Source organism: Labeo rohita, chromosome 3, assembly GCF_022985175.1.
Source record: "Labeo rohita strain BAU-BD-2019 chromosome 3, IGBB_LRoh.1.0, whole genome shotgun sequence".
Classification (NCBI taxonomy): Eukaryota; Metazoa; Chordata; class Actinopteri; order Cypriniformes; family Cyprinidae; genus Labeo; species Labeo rohita.
Window position 1 is genome coordinate 30,697,736 of NC_066871.1, and position 14,373 is coordinate 30,712,108.

General features: G+C 34.8%; 1 protein-coding gene across 2 annotated transcripts in view; it reads left to right on the plus strand.

Moving 5' to 3' along the window:
* Positions 1–13,911, plus strand: part of tom1 (target of myb1 membrane trafficking protein) — a 22,007-nt gene extending 8,096 nt beyond the window's left edge. The window contains exons 7-16 of one of the 2 annotated variants that reach the window (XM_051106047.1): positions 98–214; positions 339–472; positions 5,170–5,215; positions 5,306–5,429; positions 5,538–5,589; positions 6,390–6,456; positions 6,609–6,677; positions 7,184–7,243; positions 8,244–8,274; positions 13,126–13,911. In XM_051106047.1, coding sequence (XP_050962004.1) covers positions 98–214; positions 339–472; positions 5,170–5,215; positions 5,306–5,429; positions 5,538–5,589; positions 6,390–6,456; positions 6,609–6,677; positions 7,184–7,243; positions 8,244–8,274; positions 13,126–13,220 — 795 coding nt within the window. In that variant the 3' untranslated portion in view covers positions 13,221–13,911. The remainder of the gene's footprint in view (positions 1–97; positions 215–338; positions 473–5,169; positions 5,216–5,305; positions 5,430–5,537; positions 5,590–6,389; positions 6,457–6,608; positions 6,678–7,183; positions 7,244–8,243; positions 8,275–13,125) is intronic. The other variant, XM_051106048.1, reaches the window with a different exon arrangement.
* Positions 13,912–14,373: the final 462 nt, after the last annotated feature.

The window sequence follows — 14,373 nt, forward strand, 5'->3', positions numbered from 1 at the left end:
AAATTAACATTAACCAAGGTACGTAAGTGCTGTAAAATGACAGATTGTATTACTATAATATTAAATTCTGCTGGTTTCAATTGTGTTTGTGTTTCAGATGAAGACATTAAAGACAGAACTGGAGGTGGTGCGTAATAATATATCAGTGATGTCAGACATGATGAGTCAGATGGAGCCTGCAAGTCTTGAGCCGTCAGACATAGAGCTGCTACAGGTGGGAATCAAATACACATCCTTACTTTATTTTTCAGCATGTGCACACACATCCTTCAGTCACGATTTTAGGCCTATAAATGTGAAGGACTGTTGCTGTTTCTCTTCTCTCTGCCGGTCAGTAGCAGCTCTACTCCATGACCAAAGATATGCAGGGCCGGATGGTGGAGCTCATACCCAGACTGAGCGACGAGCAGCTTATAGAGCAGTTACTCAGTGCCAATGACGACATTAACACCACCTTTGCACAGTATCACAGGTTAGAGGCAAGCTGTCTTGATGACTTGATGTGTATGAGCGTTCTATGAATAATTCAACTATGATGACCTAGGATGACCAGACATCCCTGTTTTCTGGGGACAGTCCTGGTTTTTGGAGTCCTATCTATGAGCTGATCTGTTCCTGGAAATGTCCCTGTATTACAGCACATTTAAATCACCAATTAAATAATACAGTCCAAAAAAAGCCAGACTAAAATAGCCTGCTGGTTACCAAAGCAGTTGTTGATTGATTGATTTCCACCAATAGAGGGTGCAACAAGCTAAACTGATTGGTTTCTGTCATAATTCAGACATTTAGAACTTAACCTGAACAAGAGTTCAGCCATACTAATAAGCAAACATTACTTTAGATAAACATTTGTGCTTCATTATTTTAATTGCTGAAGAGTGTTGAACTTTTCTCCTGCGTTCTACTGTACAGATATGAATTTACTTATAGATTTATTTTCACTTTTGGTGTGAAAAAGCTTTTACATTTGCCAAAAATATATTTTTTTAATTAAAAACAACAAACAAGCCCTGCCCGGACTTTAAAAAGTATTGCAAAAGTAACGTAAAATATTATTTTCCACAAAAAGTAACTGAGTAAAGTAATTAGATGGGTTATTCTATAATTAGAGGTACATTTAGAATTTGACAATGTGAAGAAAAGAGTTTTCCTGTTTCTCAAAAACCCAAACATGATGTTTCACAGCTGCTTTGAAACAATCTATATTGTATAAAGTGCTATAGAAATAAAGGTGATCTGTAGGAATATGTGCATAAAATACCATCTATGTTTGCTACTGTCCACCATGTTACCTTTACTGGGTAACACAGTTGACAGGTAACTTAGTTGACATTTTTAGTGTTTTGGGCCTATACTCAACATGGAAGCCTAGAACTACTGAGCATATGGTATGTTTAGAAATTTCATAAACAGAACATAAGTTTTAGTTAAATTGTCTTGTTAAAATTTGCAGCAATAATACTTGTGTAACACTGTTGACAGTTAATTAATCTACTCTTGACACAGGTTTGCTAGTTTAAGCAATATTAGGGGAAAGAGAGAGAACAAAATGTCTAGTGTTTCATCCATGTGCTTCTAGATTAAATATATCATCATACTGTGCAAATTATGTGAGAATGGGACAAACCATTCCTTTTTGAGGGGGGTTTTCAAGTGGGTAACTTAGTTGACAATGGTTTTTCAGACACAAATAAAACAAGTTATATCACAATAAGCATTCCTTATTTTTGAAGCGCACACCCAAATGTCTTGATAACCTAATCCTACTCAAGGCAAAACTGTGAAATTAATTTATATTTGAGGTAATTCTCATGCTTAAATGCAGAGCAGAATGAGCGACTGATACAAAATCAGACAGCTGAATACCAGGGTTGCATGTGAACAAAAAGACATGGCTTTTTCAACATATACAGGGGTTGGACAATGAAACTGAAACACTGGCCAATATAGTGTTGGAGGTTTCATGGCTATATTTATGCAGCCTGGTGGCCAGTCTTTACTGATCGCACATTCCACCAATAAGAGCAGAGTGTGAAGGTTGACTATGTGCACCCAATAGCTCAAACATTGTACCCTGAAGGTGGTGCCATGTATTAGGATGATAATGCACCGATACACACAGCAAGACTGGTGACAAGAGTGATTTGATGAACATGAAAGTAAAGTTAAACATCTCCCATGGCCTGCACAGTCACCAGATCTGAATATTATTGAGCCACTTTGGGGTGTTTTGGAGGAGCGAGTCAGGAAATGTTTTCATACACCAACATCACATAGTGACCTGGCCACTGTTCTGCGAAAGGAATGGCTCAAAATCCTTCTGGCTACTGTGCAGGACTTGTATTTGTCATTCCCAAGATGAAATAATGCTGTATTGGCTGCAAAAGGAGGCCAAACGGCATACTAATTGTGGTCTAAACCCAGGTGTTTCAGTTTCACTGTCCAACCCCTGTAGTAGTGTGATTGGGAAAAATATAATTGTGTACTAGAAAATGAAGCATTGAGGCTTTATAGTGATGAAAATATATCAAAAATATGCTTCACGGACATGAGATGTACCCACAATTACAGAATGACCCAGTTTCACAATATTGTAATGCAGTACTTAAAAAGTAACTTTCCCCAATACTGATTACCAGTGTGAAGCCACATAACTATTTGTTTACACTGAAGAAATACTGGTTGTATGTACTTAATAACAGTGTGCAGTATTGTTTTGCACACCATTTTAAATGTGACACACATCTTAATTATACAAAGTAGGTGGAAATAGATAAAAGATAATAAACAATTAAACAGCTACACTTGCAACAATTACATATGCAGAAAGTGCATATTTTGTGATCAAAATAAGCCTAAAATTTAAATAATAATAAGCCTATTTAAGCTCCATTTCAAAAAGCACAAACATAAAACAACTAGAAAGATTAAAAAGTTTAAATTACTCTACAGTATATTCACAGTTTGTGAAAATGAAAATATCAGATACAATTATTATTACATACAGAATTGATAATGGTTTATTTATCATATGTTTTCAAATTTATTTATTTTTATGTGTTTTTGTAAAAACTTTTTGTATAATTCTCTTTTGATCTGTTTGCTATTTGCCATGGTTACTATTTACTATTTTGCATACTAATTTATCATGTCATGGTAGAAATAGTAAGAGTAGTATGCTACTCTAAACCCATCTAAAAACTACTTTCCCTAATTGCCAGGATGGCTGACCTCATAACCTCAGATGCTCTCTTTATCTGCCACCCAGTGGACGACAAAATCATTGCATGTTACAATACAAGAATTGCTCCACGTGTTGCTGTGGGTAATAATAGTTAACCAAACTATTCGAAAACATTTTTGTTAATCGAAATAAATCTGAAATAAAATTAAATATTATTATTAGATGAAAACTGGAAATAGTGCCTTGTCAGCTAAAAATGACTAACTATATTATAATAAATACTAAAGCTCAACTGAAAGAATAAAAATATATTAAACCGAAATGGCAGTATCTAGAAAAATATATATACACTACCGTTCAAAAGTTTGGGGTCAGTAAGACTTGTAATAGTCTTTAAAGAAGTCTCTTATGCTCATCAAGGCTGCATTTATTTGATTAAAAATATAGAAAAAAAACAGTAATATTGCAAAATGTTTTTACAATATAAAATAATGTTTTTTATTTTAAAATACTTTAAAATAGAATTTATTCCTGTGATGAAAAGCTGAATTTTTATCAGCTGTTACTCCAGTCTTAAGTGTCACATGATCCTTCAGAAATCATTCTAATATGCGGATTTATTATTAGAATGATCAGTGTTGGATAATATCAACAGTTGTGCTGCCAAATATTTTTTGGAACCTGTGATTTTTTTTTTTTTTTTTTTTTTTTTTTTTTTCAGGATTCTTTCATGAATAACAAGTTTAAAAAGTACAGTGTTTATTCAAAATATAAATATTTTATAACAATGTAAATTATTTATTATTAACTTTTAATAAACTTTTAATTATTAACTTAATACATCCTTGGTGAATAAAAGTATTAATTTCTTCAAAAAAAAAAAAAAAAAAAAAACAATAAAAATGTACTGACCCCAAACTTTTGAACGGTAGTGTATATAAAAATGACAGAAGCATATAACAAAATTAATAACAATTAAAATAAAAAAGAAAGCTGTAAATATAAAAATAAAAGCTCATTCAGTATATGAATAAAACTATATACAAATAATAAGACTATGATGACAGTCACAATAAATTGCAGAAGTCCAATGTGCCAAATGATCCTTGGTGATCCTAATATATTATAATTATAATATATTCTATTATTATATAATATTAGCAATTGTGGGAATTTATCTCTCAATTGTGATAATTTACTCACCCCATGTCATCCAAGATGTCAGTGTCTTTCTGAAAAGAAATGAAGGTTTTTGAGGAAAACAGTCCAGGATTTTTCTCCATATAGTGGACTTCAATGGAGATCAACGGGTTGAAGGTCCAAATTGCAGTTCCAATGCAGCTTGATGCATGCAGCTCTATATGATCCCAGCCAAGGAACAAGGGTCTTATCTAGCCAAACGGTCGCTCATTTTCTAAAAAAAAAAAAAAAAAAATATTTGAATTCATATACTTTTGAACCACAAATGCTCATCTTTCATGAAAGGTCAGAAGTACCAACCCAGTGTTTAAAGAGCGAACGTGCAAAGAAAGTGAAACATACTTTACAAAAAAAAAGGTAAAACAATGATGCTGGATAATTTTGAAGTTTGAGGAGAAAATGAGATGGTGTTTTTCACCCTACCCTACCTTTTGGAACCGGAGTACACCAATGAAGAACTAACCACGCGTGACCTTTCCAAGTGTAAGACGAGCATTTGTGGTTAAAAAGTATATACATTTTTATTTTTTTAAGAAAATAAGCGATTGTTTGGCTAGATGAGACCCTTATTCCTCGGCTGGGATTGTGTAGAGCCCTTTGAAGCTGATCCCCCCATTAAAGTCCACTGTATGGAGAAAAATCCTGGAATGTTTTCTTTAAAAACCTTAAATTCTGTTCGACTGAAGAAAGACAGACATGAACATCTTGGATGACATGGGAATGAGTAAATTATCAGGAAAATTTCATTCTAATCATTGTTACTTAACTTGTCTCTTTTTTAGATATGAAAGACATCTCAACAGACAGGGCAGTGCACACAGTGCATCTGTAAGAATTCATGATCAAGTTGATATTAAATGCACTATAATGACTATATATTGATTCTTTATTTGATTCACTCATAATTCATTATTTCAGAAGCCAGCTAGCACAAACCTCATTGAATTGGATACTCCCAACCAATCAAAGGCAGCCAATGGTGCACATAGCGCAGTCAGCCAATCAACAGTCAGCACACTATCCAATCAGATGGCAGGACTGAGTAAGTTCTGCTTTAGCTTATATTTTTGAATCAGTAATACTCACATTTTATTCTTATATTAATCTTTACAGCTATTAATGCAATATTTGTTGTGTGATTTTTCTACAGGCACAAAAGCTGATGACTTCAAACTAAATAAAAGCAGCTCATCACAAAAAGGGTAAGAATTAAATAAATAGTTCACCCAAAAATAAAAACATACTCACCCTCAGTCCTTCATCTCAACAGATTTGGATAAATGTAGCATTACATCACTTACACCTCTGCAGTAAATGGATGCTGTCAGAATGAGGGTCCAAACAGCTGATAAAAACAAGTAATCCACACCATTTCAGTCCATCAGTTAACGTCTTGTGAAGTCCATGATCTATAATAACGCTTCCTCCAGTGAAAAAGCCCATGTCCTTTTGTCCTCTCACATCCAAATCCAACATATTTAAAACAGTTTGGACTGTTTTTGCTTGTAAACGCTGCTTGATCTGGACATATTTCTCTCCTGATTCAGACGAGTTCGCTTATTTACTGGGAAAGCAATATTGTGGAAATAAGACTCATTTTTCTAAGTTAAGAACATCTTAATAAAGGATTTGTTTATTACAAACATCCAACTTTTCACTTCATAAGATGTTAATTAATGGACTGGAGTGGTGTGGGTTACTTGTGGTTTATTGTGATGTTTTTATCAGCTGTTTGGACTCTCATTCTGACGGCACCCATTCACTGCAGAGGATCCATTGGTGAGCAAGTGATGTAATGTTACATTTCTCCAAATCTCATCTACATCTTGGGTGGCCTGAGAGTTTCAGAAAATGTTCATTTTTGGGTGAATTATTCCTTTATTTTATTTCTTTAATTATGTTAATTTTTCTTATTTTCCATGGTTTGATGTATTGCTCAACAACAACACCAAAATGTAATACTTGATCTTCACATTATGTATTTTCTGTAATTTATTACCAGTCCGGAACGCTCTGCAGGTCTTGAGATACTTGCCGCCCCTCAGAGAGAGCGACAGGACACTGGAGTGGTAAGACTTTCTGAATTATTTAGACCTGCATAAAAGAGGTCATGTTTGAAATGTATGTAACAGCATTCAAGACGTTTCTGTGTTGTTTTCACCTGCCATTGGATGCAACAATACATGTCCGTCATTTAAAATGATTGTCTGTCTATGTGAAGGATGACAGCAAAGACTCCACCTCCCTCGGCACCTCGCCTCAGTTTCATTGGATGCTTGAAAAGGGAATGGTGGGTCTGATTGGCTGATGCAACAGTCAGCCTGCAGTGTGACGTGCTATTGGTCGAGCTTACAGACCTGCTGCTCTGGGAGCTTTTTTCTTTTAGCACGTCAAAGTGTTTTTTTGTTTACATTTGGTAAATAAGTGTCCGCTGTCTTGCTTCTGAGTGGCCCGCATGGTTTGAGGAGCTTTATTATCTTTATTTGCTGAAGTTTCTGTGGGATTTTTTGGGTGTTTGGTTCGTTCTGTCTTTCAGGCCTGGATCCTGACCGATCCATAGCTCCTCAGTGCCTTATTTTATGGTGTAGCCAAATTTCAAAAGAACTGAAAAATCGTACTGTTCAAAAACTTTTGACTGGTAGTGTATTTCCCATCCTCAGGACTGAAACGTTTTGATTCTTCCTTTACACTTTAAAGCACTGAGAAGCGCAAAGCTTGTTTGAGATGGATGTGGTTTAGATAGTTGTGCTGTATTATGCTAACATAAATTAACTAATATTTTTCTTCTACTGTCAGATTCCTGTCAATCAGAGTGAAGTGATGGACGATATTGAACAATGGCTGGACGTAGATGACGTAAGTGACGTGTTTTTAGACCTCTAACTAGTGCTAAGCATAGGAATTGTGAGGAATATAACTGCATTGAACTACAGTTCAGAAGTTTGAAATTATACTTTTATTTAGCAAGGACACAATAAATTTGCTTTAAAAGGTTCAGTCAAAGTCAAAGGTTCTTCACAGAACCATTTCTTTCTTATCTTTTTATAATCTGAAGAACCTTCTTTCACCACAAAGAACCTTTTGTGAAACAGAGAGGTTCTTCAGATGTTAAAGGTTCTTTATGGAACAAAAAGGTTCTTCTATGGCATCGTGAAGCACCTTTATTTTTAAGAGTGTAGTATACAGCTGAGGTCAAAAGTTTACATACAAATGTTAATTATTTTACCAAAATAAGAGGGATCATACAAAATGCATGTTTTCTTTTTTTTATTTAGTACTGACCTGAATAAGATATTTCACATAAAAGATGTTTACATATAGTCCACAAGAGAAAATAATAGTTGAATTTATTTAATAGCTTTTCTGTAATAGTCCCTCAGTTGTCATTCAGGTAACAACACAGTATTAAGAATCAGTGTAAGCTTTTGAACAGGCTCTCTTGTGGGCTATATGTAAACATCTTTTATGTAAAATATCCTTCTCAGGTCAGTACTAAATAACAAAATAACATGCATTTTGTATGATCCCTCTTATTTCGGTAAAATATTTAACATTTTGCAGATTCTGCAAGGTCAATTTTGTCCTCAACTGTATATGAATATGTATAACTATGAACTGTCATATAAACCAATCAATAATTACTCAAGTCTTAATATAAAATAGTGAACACTGAACATGACAGAAGTAATGATTAGCAGTTCAGTAAATGAAGAACTGCTGCAAAGGTTTCAGTAACAGATCTCTTTTATGAAGAACAAGACAATATTCAATATAATTGGGTACATTTGGATTTTATGTCATCTTAAAACATTGATTATTGTTTAATTTGATTATTGTTTGTTATTTTGTGACACAGGAAGATGACTCTGAAGGAGTGACTAGTGAAGGTAATCCTTCTTAATATCCCCATTATGATAATGCTTTCTTTCAGCTACAAATAAGACTGCAGTACTATTAGCACCTTTTAACACATTTTGCTATATTTAAAAGAGAAGTCCACTTCTAGAAGAAAAATGTACATATAATGTACTCACCCCCTTGTCATCCAAGATGTCCAAGTCTTTTTTTTTTTCTTCAGTCGTAAAGAAATTATGTTTTTGAGGAAAACATTTCAGGATTTTTCTGATATGGTGCCCCGATTTTGAACTTCCAAAATGCAGTTTAAAAGTGGCTTCAAACGATCCCAAATGCGGTTGTAAACAATCCCAGCCGAGGAAGAAACGATTGGTTATGTACATTTTTTTTAAAAATACAATTTAAATACTTTTTAATCTCAAACGCTCGTCTTGCCTTTCTCTCCATGAACTCTGTGTATTCTGACTCAAGACAGTTAGGGTATGTGGAAAAACTCCAATCGTATTTTCTCTCTCAACTTCAAAAATCATTTCAAAATCATCCTACATCGCTGCAGAAGTACCGACCCAGTCTTTGCAAAGTGAACATGCAAAGAAGATCAAACACCCTCAACAAAAAAGGTAAAACAGCGATACAGGATGATTTCGAAGTTGAGGGAGAAAATGAGATGGGAGTTTTTCGACATACCCTAACTGTCATGAACCAGAAAAAAACAGGCAGAGCAAGACAGGACGAGCGTTTGACACTAAAAAGTATATAAATTGTATTATTATTTTTTTTTAAATATCCGATCGCTTCACTAGATAAAAGCCTTCTTCCTTGGCTGGAATAGTTTACAAACGCATCTGGGATCGTTTGAAGCTGCATTTAAACTGCATTTTGGAAGTTCAAACTCGGGGGGACCATTAAACTCCACTATATGAAGAAAAATGCTGGAATGTTTTCCTCAAAAAACATAATGTCTTTACGACTGTGGAAAGAAAGACATGAACAAGGGGGCGAGTACATTATCTGTAAATTTTTGTTCTAAAAGTGGACTTCTCCTTTAATCTGAGGTATATTTAGATTGACGTCAAAAATGTGGAAAAAAATTTCAGTCCTTCTGGGCCATATGCTAAAATTACATCAGAGATGCTGATGTACGTTTATGCTTTTAAATCAACGTTTATGCTTTTAAAGAGAATCTTACTGCATTCTGTCAGTCTTCTGTATGATCCAGTCTTCATGTTGTAAGAGAGTATCAGTCTGTGTTGCCCATTTCACATCTGCCGGATGTCCTTATTTAGTCACCTTCATGATATACTCGTGATCGTTCACTGTTGCTGTGGTTTAGCTTGTGGTTTCATTACATCCTTTCTACCCTCTTGTTAACTTTATTATGGTCATTTAAAAGCAACTTGCTCGTCTTTTTCACACTTGCAGGTACTTTCCAAAACCGAAATTTCCTCAATTATGTTTCACTAAAGGCTAAATTGTTTCAGTACATAGACAAGACTGGGCTACCAACTGTCATGATATTTATGTCATGACAAATATTACAGTTTTTTTTTTAATTAGCTTTTTTCTCTGTATTAGTAGTATCAATATTACTTTCCTGATAATTTACTCACCCTTATGTGGTCAAAGATGTCTTTCTGTCTTCAGTCATAAATAAATGAAGGTTTTTGAGGAAAACATTCCAGGATTTTTCTCCATATAGTGGACTTCGATTGGGATCAACAGGTTGAAGGTCCAAATTGCAGTTTCAATGCAGCTTCAAACGACTCTACACGATCCCAACTGGGGAATCATTTAAAAAAAAAAAAAAAAAAAATGTACATTTTATACTTTTTAACCACAAATGCTCATCTTGCACTAGCTCTGCGAAATATAGATTAGGGTAGACCGGGTACAGTTGGTACACTTTTTCTGTTACTACACCAAAACAAGGGACTGAAAAGAAGTGATTTTTTTTCATGACATTTCCTTAACTTGTCTACTAAAATAATAATTATCCACATTCAAACTACGTCATATTTGCCACAGTACCTCATAAGAACACAATATTTGCCACAATACCTCATAAAATACATTTAAAAATGAGAATTTAACAGTTTTTATTTCCGTTTAGTATTTTATTTGATTATTTGTTTAGATAAAAGTGGTTAATTTGTAAAACATTTTACAGTAATGGCAAACAGTGAAACAATATTTAATTTCAGTTCATCATTTTAATAGTAACAGTTGAAAAGTTGAGCAACAGTAAAAAAAAAAAAAAAAAAAAAAAAAAAACATTGAACTGCAAACAATAATCAAAAAATAACAGATCAAATGCAAACAATAACCTAATAAACATAATAAATAAATGATACATGGTGTTTCAACTGTACCCTGCTGACCACCTTGAACATTTCTCTAGATTTTACGATGACCTTGCATTAAAGTCATGCAACACAGGTGCATCTCAATAAATTAGAATGTTGTGGAAAAATTAATTTATTTCAGTAATTCAACTCAAATTATGAAACTCGTGTATTAAATTCAGTGCACACAGACTGAAGTCTTTGGTTCTTTTAATTGTGATGATTTTGGCTCACGTTTATCAAAAACCCACCAATTCAGCCAATCTCAACCAATTAGAATATGGTGACATGCCAATCAGCTAATCAACTGAAAACACCTGCAAAGGTTTCCTGAGCCTTCAAAATGGTCTCTCAGTTTGGTTCACTAGGCTACACAATCATGGGGAAGACTGCTGATCTGACAGTCGTCCAGAAAACAATCATTGACACCCTTCACAAGGAGGGTAAGCCACAAACATTCATTGCCAAAGAAGCTGGCTGTTCACAGAGTGCTGTATCCAAGCATGTTAACAGAAAGTTGAGTGGAAGGAAAAAGTGGAAGAAAAAGATGCACAACCAACCGAGAGAACGGCAGCCTTGAGAGGCTTGTCAAGCAAAATCAATTCAAGAATTTGGGTGAACTTCACAAGGAATGGACTGAGGCTGGGGTCAAGGCATCAAGAACCACCACACACAGACGTGTCAAGGAATTTGGCTACAGTCGTCGTATTCCTTTTGTTAAGCCACTCCTGAACCACAGACAATGTCAGAGGCATCTTACCTGGGCTAAGGAGAAGAAGAAATGGACTGTTGCCCAGTGGTCCAAATTCCTCTTTTCAGATGAGAGCAAGTTCTGTATTTCATTTGGAAACCAAGGTCCTAGAGTCTGGAGGAAGGGTGGAGAAGCTCAAAGCCCAAGTTGCTTGAAGTCCAGTGTTAAGTTTCCACAGTCTGTGATGATTTGGGGTGCAATGTCATCTGCTGGTGTTGGTCCACTGTGTTTTTTGAAAACCAAAGTCACTGCACCTGTTACCAAGAAATTTTAGAGCACTTCATGCTTCCTTCTGCTGACCAGCTTTTTAAAGATGCTGATTTCATTTTCCAGCAGGATTTGGCATCTGCCCACACTGCCAAAAGTGCCAAAAGTTGGTTAAATGACCATGGTGTTGGTGTACTTGACTGGCCAGCAAACTCACCAGACCTAAACCCCATAGAGAATCTATAGGGTATTGTCAAGAGGAAATTGAGAAACAAGAAACCAAAAAATGCAGATAAGCTGAAGGCCACTGTCAAAGAAACCTGGGCTTCCATACCACCTCAGCAGTGTCACAGACTGTTCACCTCATGCTACGCCAAACTGAGGCAGTAATTAAAGTAAAAGGAGCCCCTACCAAGTATTGAGTACATATACAGCAAATGAACATACTTTCCAGAAGGCCAACAATTCACTATTTTTTTTTCTTATAAAGTATTCTAATTTGTTAGATAGTGATTTGGTGGGTTTTTGTAAAATTTGAGCTAAAATCATCACAATTAAAATAACCAAAGACTTAAACTACTTTAGTCTGTGTGCAATGAATTTATTTAATACACAAGTTTCACAATTTGAGTTGAATTAATGAAATAAATGAACTTTTCCACAACATCTAATTTATTGAGATGCACCTCTGTCAGTTTTTAGAGCACAGATTAAGGTTTACAAAAATGTAAGTTAACTTTAACAGTCATTTAAAGATGAGAAGCTATTCAATGAAGTGAAAAATGTACCTTAGAAAAAAATATCTTCGGACTGGAGGAGCGCATGTACTTCAAATATCCCACGATCGAAGAGGGCGCTAATACGTATATATCGAAGCAAATATCACAGATCAGACTTGTTGTGCGTGCAAGTCTTCAATTTAAGGTGTTTCAGCTGTACCCCTGTACCCGGTCTACCCTACATTACGTAATAATGTTGGAAAGATCATGCATGGTTAGTTGCACTTTGCTTCAAAAAAGTAGGGTAGGTTCATTTTCTCCTCCAACTTTTTTTTGTAAAGGATGTTTGATTTTCTTTCCACGCTGGCTTTGTAAACACTGGGTCGGTATTTCCACCTAAGTCACGCAACCTTTTCAACTTGAATTTATAATGCATGAGGTCAAGCTAGTGTAAGACGAGCATTTGTGGTTAAAAAGTATATACATTTTTATTTAAGAAAATGACCAATCATTTTGCTAGATAAGACCCGTATTCCTCAGCTGGGATTGTGTAGTGCCCTTTGAAGCTGGATTGAAACTGCAATTTGGACCTTCAACCCGTTGATCCCCATTAAAGAAAGACATGAACAATCTTGGATGAAATGGGGGTGAGTAAATTATCAGGAATTTTTTATTCTGGAAGTGAACTAATATTTTAAGGTAACATACACTGACTTAAACATTGGATTACCATGGGCCCTTTGAACTAGGCACGTTCAAAAGCATTTTCTTCATATGCTATTTCCTTTATATATTGTTTAAATCAAAGCGCATTTCGTACAACAGCAGACTAATTTCAGTGTCTCATTTCTGTCTCACCCTCAGAGTTTGATAAGTTTTTAGCGGAAAGAGCGAAAGCAGCGGAGCGTCTTCCTTCAGTAAAAGCATCACACCACGACCCTGGCCGTTCACAACTGTAGTTTTGATTTTTCCTCTACAAAACCCTGTTTGTACCTTCCAGTTCATAACCATGTGCTCACTTTTCAGTTTATTTATAGTATTTTTGGTTGATTTCTAACCATGTAGCGTCTTTATCAAGTAACTTTATAAGTCTAAACATTAGGTGTGGGTTTTGGAGATGTTTCATATTACACTAATTTTGTTTTCTTGCAGATGTGTCACCTTATGAAATATTTTTATAACTAGACACTAATTTCTTCAGTACAGTCTATTGTAGAGGTAATTTTCTTTCATCTTTTAATGGAGAAAGGCTCCATGGTGACACATGAAGAACTTTATCGATCTTTATTAAAGATCTTGATTGTTGAGGTTAAATCCATTGTATATATACACTAAATCTTGTATTAGGCTGGTTTGAAGGAAGGAAGTGAATTTTACAGAGGGGAAGTTTGTTGGTTTACGTTTCTTTCTCACCAGTTGTAAGCTGCATGCATGCAGTTTCTGCTTTACAGCTCTGGAAAGTGGAAACTTAAGTCACAAAAACATTTGCTTTAGAAATTAAGAAAATAAAAAAATTAATTACAGTGAATGTGGTTTGTGTGTGCAGGCTGCTGTATGTCTATAGTGTGAGTGTAATATGTAAAACCTTATACAGTTTATGTTGAGGTTATGTTAAAATATATTGAATAAAATTTGTTGTTTGAAAATCTTTTTACAACTGTTTTAACTTAGCACTGCACTGTTTCACATAACAGATGTTAAAATATACACAAAGACCGAATACAAAACCGACCCTGTTCAAAAGTTTACATACCCTTGATTCTCAATACATTATTTCCTGACTGTATGTGAAAAATGCATGGCCTAAACTCTATGTACTGTTAATTTCTTAGTTGTGAAGCATTGCAATAAGTTATGATATTCTTCTGTAACTTCTCCTTGTATATAGTAAATGGGCCATTCTAAAAAACTGATGTAAACTGCTGTCCCACAACCAAAAAACACATTTAAAAAGCATTTAAGAATTCTTAGATGTTCACTAAGATCCTTCAATTACCTATTGAAACCCACAATAATATTTAAAATATAAGTAAGCTTAATATATACATACATAAAATCATCATTTAGTGGGTACTTTCAGTTGGGAGGTGGCTGTCCCAAACCCTAACCCAT